This window comes from Belonocnema kinseyi, chromosome 10 (assembly GCF_010883055.1).
Source record: "Belonocnema kinseyi isolate 2016_QV_RU_SX_M_011 chromosome 10, B_treatae_v1, whole genome shotgun sequence".
NCBI classification, from domain to species: domain Eukaryota; kingdom Metazoa; phylum Arthropoda; class Insecta; order Hymenoptera; family Cynipidae; genus Belonocnema; species Belonocnema kinseyi.
In genome coordinates this window covers 87,829,248-87,840,006 of record NC_046666.1, presented here as the reverse complement: position 1 = coordinate 87,840,006, position 10,759 = coordinate 87,829,248, and the positions used below count along the sequence as shown (strand labels likewise).

The 10,759-nt window shown below is 34.8% G+C and overlaps 1 protein-coding gene across 1 annotated transcript; it reads right to left on the bottom strand.

The window, feature by feature from the left end:
- Positions 1-4,599: 4,599 nt before the first annotated feature.
- On the bottom strand, positions 4,600-8,538 carry LOC117181246 (stress response protein NST1-like). The gene is made up of 3 exons (XM_033373810.1): positions 8,301-8,538; positions 6,890-7,144; positions 4,600-4,961 (listed from the first exon to the last, which is right to left on the bottom strand). The coding sequence occupies exons 1-3, from the start codon at positions 8,536-8,538 to the stop codon at positions 4,600-4,602; spliced, it is 855 nt and encodes a 284-aa protein (XP_033229701.1).
- Positions 8,539-10,759: the final 2,221 nt, after the last annotated feature.

Sequence of the window (10,759 nt, the reverse complement as noted above, 5' to 3'; positions counted from 1 at the left end):
CCATCGCATTGAATCCATTTTCATTGGCTCCCCCAGCTCTAGATTGGTCGGCACTGTTGGCCGATCCATTGTCGGGAGCCCTGCGCGTTCTGTTGTTTTGAATCGCACTCACTACAACTATGTTTGGTTTTGTCATTGTTGTTCCCACGAGAAGCTAGGGAAAGGGGTTTGTCCATCCTTTTAGAGCCCCGCATGCAAGGATAAGGCTGCGTACTCTGAGAGGTCGCCCGGTATCCCAGAGTCACCGTTCTAGACACATCACCCAGGTGCCATTCAGCTTTCGGCACCATATTCAGCAGAAGCCCTTGGTACAGGGACCCTCTATCCGCAACCCGAGGACGCGTTCGGTGGCTTTGTCATAGGCCCTTCAGTTTGATTCTAGAGGATATATATATAATATATATATATATATATGTGTGTGTGTGTGTATATAGGTAAATATAGAGGGCGATTTTTTTAACTTGAAACTTTCAAATATCCGAAAAATAGGCACTCTATCAAAAAATTTAATCTCTCTGAGGAGTTGCTACATACACTGATGTTAAATTCGGTTCCCCCACACCGATCCCTGGAGGTGAGGGTTGGGGCAAGTTCGAAATCTTAAATGGGAACCCCTATTTTTTAATGAATATTCAGATTCTTTGGATAAAAATGCGGATGATTTGTCGGAAACATTTTTCTCGTCTCGCGATAGATGGCGCTGTAATCGACGACATTAAATTTTTCTTAATTTTAATGTTACTGAGAATGCACGAACATCATGACGAACATAGGTAGAACCTCCTTCTTTTTGAAGTCGATTAAAAATAATGGAAATAAATTTTTGCTCTGGCATTATTGTAGATTGAGGTCGGCGGAGGAAATCGAAACATTGTGAAAGTGTTTACTTTTTTCTTTCCTTAAATACAGTAAATTAGAAAAAATAAATACATTTAAGACAAAACTCATTTTAGTTAGAACAAAGATTATTTCGAATAACAATTTACAATGGAGTATCTAACTGAACGTGAAAAAATTGAAATGGTTTTGATGTATAGAGAAGCTGAAAGAAATTTTGATAATGCTGTCAATCTCTACGCTTAGCGTTTTCCAAATAGTATTGTGTCATGCGCTTCATTTTATCGTTCTGTTACAAAATTTTCTACTGATGGAAGTATTCAACCTAAGAAAAAGACCCGTACAACAACAGTCACTAGAGAAAATAATGAAACTGCTGTATTAGCTGCAGTGGCCAATAATCCTCACGTTAGTACACGAGAAATTGCTCACGATTCCGGAATGCCTCAGAGCAGTCTTTGAAAAATTTTGAAACGTAATACATTTCATCCGTATCATGTCTCTTTACATCAAGAACTTCATGGCGTTGATGTCGAAAATCGGGTAGCTTTTTGTCAGTGGGTACGTGAACAAATACAAAAATATCCCAACTTTTTTCGTTATGTATTATTCTCTGACGAGTCGTCTTTTACGAACCATGGAATAGTTAATCGACAAAACATGCAATACTGGAGTATTGAAAATCCGTAGTAGCTTCATAAAGTCGAACACCAGCGTCCATGGACTTTCAACGTATGGTGTGGAATAATTGGGAACAAACTGATCGGTCTCCAGATTATCGAAGACAGCTTAAATGGTCCAAAATACCAAGACATTTTGGAAAATGAAATGCCAATATTGCTTGAAGACTTGTGCTTAGAAATACGGCATAACATGTGGTTTCAACATGATGGTTGTTTGGCACGCTATTCAGCGGTAGCACGAGAAGTTCTTGATCGTGGTTTCAATAGTCGCTGGATTGGTAGAGGCGGTCCGATAAATTGGCCTGCAAGGTCGCCAGATCTTACTTCACCAGATTTCTTTTTGTGGGGCTATCTGAAAGACAAATTGTACAAAGAAAAACCAAGAACACGTGAGAATATGATTGACCGAATTACAAATTCATGTGCTGAAATTCAAGAAGATACACTTCTCGGTTGTGTAAATTAATTTGAATTACGGATTAGTAAGTGCATTGAAGGTGAAGGTCATCATTTAGAGCACTTACTTTAATTAAAAGGTGATTCCCTGAATACCTCGAATCGCGACAGGCGAAGGTACACGTCGTTGTTCCTGGATTATGCTAAAAGTACTAGTATGTTTTAAGACTAATTTCGAGTATTGCAGAATCGTAAGCGTGCATTCGCAGTAACAGTAAAATGAAGAAAAAGGAATTTTGTCGATTACAGCGCCATCTATCGCGAAACGAGAAAGATGTTTTAAACAAATCACACGCATTTTTATCCAAAGAATCCGAATATGCAATACAAAATAGGGGTTCCCATTTGATATTTCGTAATTGTCCCCACCCCCACCCCCAGGGGACGGTGTCGGGAAACCGATTGTAACATCAGTGTATGTACTCCTCAGAGTGATTAAATTTTAATTCATAACATTTTTTCATAGTGTACCTATTTTTTGAGATATTTGAAAGTTTCAAGTTAAAAAAATCACCCTGTATAATTTAGAAGTTAAGAAATGGCAAAACTACTCAGTAGACCGTATGTATAAAGTTCAAATCATAAAAAATATTAGAAATGAGCAAATTCAGTTCATGGAAAAACGATTAAGGTTGCAATAAAATGTTTAACAACAACATTTTTTCAAAAGAATTCGATTTTTTTTCAAGCGGGACAATGAAACTACGTCAGTTCTAATACCAATGCAAGTTATGAATTATAATAATATACATTTATGGGAATGATATAAAATTTCAGGGATAAACTAGAGTGCGAAGCACGAGATACGTGATGAGAATGTGTTAGTTAAGACCGAAGGAGCTTTAACAAAAGAGAATTTACAATTACCAGCACAGTAAAAAGAAAGCCTTAAAGTCTGCCTATATAGCGCCGGAATTTAGGGTGTGATCAAAAGAAGAACGCGCCGGCGAAAAGTCAGCATTAGCCTAAAAACTTGAAGTCCGCATGCTTTGCTGAATAAAGTGCCCCTTCTTTTGTTTGCAAAGTAAGATCTCTCTCGCGGACCGAAGGAACCGTATGAAGCTTCTACGAAGTACCGAAGTAAATAGTTATTTTTGAACGGTAAAAAGTTTAGAAAAATAAAATATGTATAACGTAGAATCCAAATTTCAGCAATTTAAACGTTAATTTTTGTGGTTTTTCGAGTTTTTAAAAAAAGGAACCGAATGGAGACCCAATACCCAGCGGGCAAACAATTTGGCGACGTCTTTACGACATCGTTACGACATCATATGTCCATGCCATTACAGTCTCTTTACGATATCGTAAAGACATCGTCAGATCATAAGACGTATTTACGATATCGTAAAGACGACTTAACGACATGGACATAGTGTGAGGGATCTCGCAAATTAAAGGATAGGGAAGGATGTGGAGCGTCGAGAACTGGGTGAAGTCAATGAACAAACCATATAAACATAAACGGGGTTTATTTAAACTCACTTACAGCAGGTGACTGGGAAATCACGATAGTCCGAACCGGGCAGCAAAGCCAAGGGCGGGCGAGCGTTGTTAATCGAAACCCGGGTAGCGAAGCCAGGGTTCCGGAGCCGTCGGGAATGTTCTTCGGAGATGATGCTTTGGCGACGAGACTGATTGCTGGGGATATTTCCGGATGAATGGCGTTGCGTTGTGGTTGATACCAAGAGGTTGGGAACGTATGAACCGAAGTGACCAAGGAAATGGACAGGGAGCACAAGACTCAAGACAGGTTGCCTTCGGGGCAAGTTCACGCTTATAAGGACTGGGGGTGTCGTTCCCCTCTCCTAATCATGGGCCCGCAGGGCTGTTCAATAGCGGGGTGCTTGTAACTTTGTTACAACCCCCCCCCCCTCTGTTTGGGACGACGTTGATTTTTTCAGTAATTCTTTATTTTTTTTGATTTCGTCGTTGAGTGTCAGACAAGATTCTTCCTCTGTCAGATCCAGCTGAATATACTCGTCATCTTCTTCATAATTTTTTTTATCTTCTGTTTTTTGTGCTGTTTGTTTTTCTCTGGGTTTTGTCCATACTTCCTTTCCGAGATTGAATTTTAGAATTTTCTTAAACTTTTGATTTGCCTCTGTCCATCCTCCTTTTATATATTTGGTCCTTGTCGAATCAGGAGTAGTGTGGTAGTTTTTTGTCCAGTTCGACATCTGCTCATATTAATATATTTTTTCAAAATTTTCTGTGTTATCCATTCCTATGAGTATCCTTTTATGATTCTGCTTTTCCGTGACTCTTCTTTCCTGAAAATTAACTTATCTCTATAATTGATTTTTATTTTTAAGTAAAAATCAAACTTGGTCTCTTATAGACGTATTTATTTTTATTTGCAACTCATAAATTTTCTTTTTAAAAATCCTTTCTCTTAATCAAATTTAAATTGATTTATTAAATTAAATTGCAAAAAAAAATATCTATATCTGTGCTGTATGAAAAAAGTGAAATTATCCTTTCCGTTGTGTTTGTAAAGGGCCAAAAATAAATTTTCTGTGGTGTATTTTGATAAGTAATGGAATTTTTATTTTATGATTATACTTCGGTGTCCCAATCGGTAGAGGAGTCTTCCCTTTCTTCTCCAATTGTTTTTAATATTTTTTTATTTTCTTCTATTTTCCTCTGGGCTCTTTTTACTTATTTTCTTTTTTTTTGTTTTCTCTTCTTGTTCTGTCGCTCTTCTTATTCTTTCTTTCTCTAGTTTTTCTTCCTTCCTCTTCCTTATAGCATCGTTGATATATATTTCCTGTCTTAATTTTATTAATCTTTTCATTTCTTCTGTTTCCCTTTCTTCTCTTTCCTTGTCCTGCTGATCCTCTTCTTTTTGTTTCTTCTCTTTCAACCCTCTTCTTATTTCTTCCATTGTTGGAAGGCCGTAGAAAATTCGTTTCTCTTCCGCTAATTTTTGAATTCTCGGATCCCCTTTTCTTGATCCAAATTCATCGAAAACTTTATATTTTTCCTCTAATAATTTTTTGTTTCTTATTTTTTAAATTTCTTTGGTCATTTCCCTTTCCACTTCAGCTCTCTTCCTTCTATCTATTTCCTTCATTCTATTCGTCCTCTCCTCTATTGTCTCTGTTGATAGTGGTTGAAGAAGATCAACCCACTTTTTACATGAGTGGGTCAATAATTCTTCCCCCACCAACCCCAGAAGGCAATCCTTGCATTTGAGAACTAAACGTGGATCCATTATTCTGAAAATAAATGCCTTTTCTGTTTTTCGGTCTATTTTTGGTGTATGTGTTAGTGTCATTTTTTGTCAATGTCAGTAGTGTTGAAAAATTAAATCATTCACCTGTATGCCATTTCAAAGAAAAACTCCAATCAAAATCTACTCTTTACTAATAAATTTTTTGAAATCTTTTACGTTCCAATTACCTAGTGATTTTCCATTTTTAGTTTTTAATTCGTAGATTGTTGGTGAAATCTTTGCTTTAATAAAAAGTGGTCCTTCAAAATTTTTATTCAATTTTCGAGCTATTTCTTCCCCTTTGTTCGACAGTGTTTTATTGGTTTTTAGTACTCTTTCGTCAATCTCAAAAGTTATAGGTCTACGTCTAAGATTGTAATATCTAGATTGCGTTTCATTTGCGGTATCTAAATTTTTAATTACCTCTTCTCTAATTATTTTTAATGTTTTTATTCTATCTGCCCACTTTTCTGACTCTTGAAATTCTATTTCGCTTTTTGCGTCTCAATCTTTATTTACAGTTTGTATGGGTTGAAGTTCTCTACCTAAATTTAAAAAAGCTGGTGTAAAACCTGTAGACGAATGTTTACTAGTATTTAACACGAATTGCAGATCATCTAAATTTTCATCCCATGTTTTATGGTCTTTTTCTAGATACGCTTTAATTGCTGTTTTAATTGACCTATTACATCTTTCAGTCGGATTTGCCTGTGCATGATATTTAGGAGTTTTCGAATGTCTAATACCAAAAGCTTTCGTCAAATTAATTATTGAGTTATTTACATATTCTTTTCCATTATCTGTAAACAAAATTCTAGGTGTTCCCCATTTCGAAATTATACGCTTATGAAATTGTTTTTCAACGGTTGACGATAATTTTTTTTAACTGGAATTATTTCTACCCATTTTGTAAACATATCAACAAACACTAAAATGTATTGATTTCTCGATTTTGTCATTGGTAATGGACCCATCATATCAGATGCTACTACAGTCCATGGTTCTTCGATTATTCGCTTTCCCATCATACCTATATGATTGTTTACTTTTGATTTTATTCTCTGACAAATATCGCATTCTTTCACATATTTAAGAGTTTCAGAATACATTCCGGGCCAAAAATAATTTTCAGAAATTTTCGCGTATGTTTTTTCAATGCTTAAGTGTCCTGCTTGTTTATTATCGTGATTTTTAATCAAAACTTGTTCTCCCAATTCTTTCGGTATTGTTAATTTCCACGGGTTGCTATCTAAATTTAAGCTTGATTTTAAAGGTTCGGGTCTATAAAAGCACAATTGATTATCGCGTATACGCCAATTAGGATTTTCCTCTGGTTTATTTTTAATCTGAATCATCTTATTTTTATACCAGTTATCTTTAATTTCCTTAAAATCTTTTCCTTTGTTTTCTGCAATACTTCATAAAATACTAGAAACTTTTATTTCATTTTCCTTTGATCTTGATAATGCATCTGGGACATGGTTTAAACTTCCCTTTCTGTACACAATTGCGTAATCGTACTCTAATAATTCTAAAGCCCATCTTGCCAATCTACCTGTTGGATTTTTTAAATTGTGCAACCATTTCTATGCAATATGGTCTATGATAACCTTAAAAGAATAACCTTCCAAGTATGGTCTAAATTTTCTAATCGCCCAAACTACTGCTAAACATTCTTTTTCTGAAGCTGAGTACTTACGTTCAGCACCATTTAGACCTCTACTCGCAAACGCTATTACATAATTTTCGCCGTTTATTGTTTGTGTTAAAACGGCTTCTAATCCTATATCACTAGCATCAGTTTCAAGTTGAAATGTACTTCCAAAATCAGGACAGGCTAAGATTGGTGCTGTCGTTAGTAAGTGTTTGATAGTCGTAAATGCCTGTTCCTCTTTGTCAGACCATTCCCACTTTACTTCCTTTTTTAATAGCTTTTGCAGTGGCTCTATTATTTCTGCAAATTTTGGGATAAATTTTCTGTACCATGATACCATTCCTATTAATCTTTGAACTTGTTTTATTGTTTTAGGCCTTCGAAATTTTTAAATCGGTTCTATTTTTTCTTCATCAACTTGTAATCCTTTTTCGTTAACTTTAAAACTAAAATATTTTATTTCTGAACATCCAAATTCGCATTTATCCAAACCTATTGTTAAACCTGCATTTTAAATTTTATCTAAAACTATTTCTAAATATTTTAAACGCTCTTCAAAATGTTTTGAAACTATAATTATATCATCAAGATAACAAAATACATTTGGCTATAATTCTGGTGTTATTATTTTGTCCATCAGGCGCTGGAATCTAGCAGGAGCATTTGTTAATCCAAATGGCATCCTTTTAAATTGATACATTCCCTTGCCTGGTACTATAAAAGCTGTGATTGGTTTCGATTCTTCGTCCAGTGGTATCTGGTGATATGCTGAACGAAGATCGATTTTAGACATGTATTTTGCTGATCTTAATGTGTCTAATATTTCCGACATTAATTCTGAAATCTAAACAAAATCTGTATTTCCCGTTAGATTTCTTAATCATTACTATAGGGTTTGATCAGTCACTACTAGAAAGTTCTGTGATTTTTCCCTCTAAAAGCCTGTCTACTTGCTTATACATAAAGTCTCTAATCTTTGGTGATACATAATAGTATCTTTGCTTAATTGGTTCATGACCTTGCCCATCTATTTTATGACTAGTTGGATGCGTCGGGTTTAACTCAGTTTCTTGATTCGTAATTTTTCTTTTAATTAAATTTTCCAATTGCACTTGTTGTGCTTCATTCAACTCTATTATCCCTTCAGAAATGTCCTCGCTAAATTCTAAATTTTTCTTTCTTTCTAGTTTTACGCGTTTTATATTATTATTAATAACCGCATTATTCCTAAAATTATACCAATTACTTTTCCTAATTGCGAATAATGTTTCTATTATTGAATCATTTTTTTCCTCCTTTTTATCTAATTCCGTTTTTGATTTAGAATCATTTTTCTCTCTAATACATTCCAATGGCCCTTCAAATTCTGTATTTAAATTCCTATCTTTATTTTTCACCTGTAACTTTGTATTTATTTTGTTTCTATCCTTATTTGTTTTCCTTTCTGTCTATATACTTTGACTAGCCTGCTTATCTAATCTTTGGGCGCCCACGCTGGCACGTGCCAGTGTTGCGTCGCTCGCCTTATAGGGTTTAGGGTGTGGGGCACCATGCCCCCGTACACTCTGTGCCGGCTGGGTTTCTGGCGGGATCGAGTCTAGTGCATCACCTGCAAAGAGGGGTTGGGGTGGGGTATGTGGCGAAACGGGAGAAGAGACTTCGCACGGTAGCAAATCTGTCTCTTTCTCTGGCATGTCGTTTCGCAGGCTAATCTTGGATTCGAATTTTAATTTACTCTTATCACTTTCCCTATTCTCATTCTCTTTCGCATTTTCTTTCTTTTCCTTAATTATTCGCTCCTGAATTTTAATTAACTTTGATTCAATCGCATATTTAATATTTGGTAATTGTGGTGACCACCAAATCTTTTTCTCATAATCCAGTTTTAAACCTAATCTTTTAATCATATCGGTTCCTATTATTCCCATCGATCTTAAATTTGGTACCAGTCTGAACAAAAAATATTTTTTCGTATGCCCTACTTTGATCGGGATCAAAACTTGTCCTGTAATTTTTAATTTTTGACCATTAGCTACCATTAACGCCTCATTTATTGGTTTTTTAATTTCGTAATCTAATTTTTTTACTGTATTTATAAAATTTTCACCTATATAAGAGAGAGTTGCACCGGTGTCAACTAACACTTCAAATTTATGATTTTCAAAACTTATCATAAGGTGGAATCTTGTTTCATCCGAGTCATTTGTGCCTGTGTCAAGTAATTCTGTAGGTCTCTGGTTTTTTCTGCTATTTTCCGCCTTTAATAGCGACCTATGAGTTTCCCTGATCTAAACTATACCAAGAATCCCGTCGAAAATGGCCTATTTTCCCGCAATTGTAGCATATTAAGGGTTCTCGCGTTCTGTAATTAAAATTTTCGTTTCCTAAGTTTGGATTCATAAAATCCTGTCGACTTGAATTTATTTCACCATTCCTATCATCCCTACTATTTTCATCTTTTAAGTTTTTTTAATTTTAATTTTAATTTTTATCATTCCTTTTGTCTTCTGACTTGTTATTATTTTCTTCCGCGTTATATAAGAGCGCTGGTATTTGCGGAAAATTATTCGTTTGTTGTTTCTGTGTGTTCCCTAACAGCTGATTCATTGCATACAATAATGCTTGGCCAGCTGTGTTTTGATTTTTAAAATTACTGTTATTATGCATAGACCTCTGATTTCCTGGATATCTTTCATTATGTATATAATTCGAATTATTATTTGAAAATCTTGGATTAAAAAATTTTGGATTTCGATTTGGGAATCTTGGTTTGTATTGTTGCATATTTTGTTGGTTACGATACCTCGGCCTTAATTGTCTTTCTTGATTTTGATTTCTATTTTGATTCTCATTTTCAATATTATTTTTACTTTTATCATTTCCTGGATCATTTTTACTTTTGTTATTTTTATTATCCTCTTTATCTAAAATACTTAATTTTTGATCTCTAATTTTAGATTTTGATAATTCTGTTTCTCATTCTCGACCTAATATTTCTAATTCTGAAAAATTCGAAAAATTCTAACCGACTCAATGTTAATCGTTCCCTGTCTCTTTTTAATATTTCGAGTGCTTTTATCTTATTTTCAATTTCTCTATATATTCTATACGTTTCTGATTCAACATTTTCAAAACTTCTACTGCTCTCATTTTCTAGTCTCCAGTTACCTAATGTGTTCTCAGTATTTGGAGATAGTATTCCAATTTCGTGTATATGTAAGGTATGGTTTTGTCTGTTTGGGTTTGGGGTACTTTCTGTCTGTTTTTGTGTTGTCATTCTTGGGATTGCACCTTTCTCTTGATTTGTATCTTTTTCCCCCAATTCTAACTCTCTGTTTCGTACCGTTACAAAATCTAAGTTCAAATTTCTTGCTAATTCTTCTATTCTATTTTCTCCTTCGACCGATTGAATAATAAAATTTTCGTTTTCAAAGATACCCGCATCTGCTTGTGCATTATTTTCTTTCAGTATAATTTCCGGAATTTCATTAGTTTCCCTATTTTCTCTTGTATTTTCAACCGGATTTGCCATTTTTGGAATAATTTTTATTCTACCGGACCTCAACTTCATTCGATTTTTTAATCCTTTATCTAACACGTTTCTTCTTTTGTACGGACTAGCTCAGGGGTTTTTTACGGCTGATTAAAAAACGGCACGTTCACTTAAGTGAGCGTCTCGGTTTTTACTACTTCGCGGTTGCGTGAGTTGCGGACGTATTCACTGGGGGCGGGAAGTGTTAGGGTTGTTAATATGACGTCACTGGTTCCTAGTTTACGCGCCAATTTTCGTTAACTTTCTTCTAGTTTTTTGTTAACTTTCTTATCTTTTTAATTCTCTCTAGTTTCTTCTTACTAGTAAATTCTATTTTCCCGTTTTATTTTTCCGAAATTCATTTCCGTTTTTTCCAGCCGTAT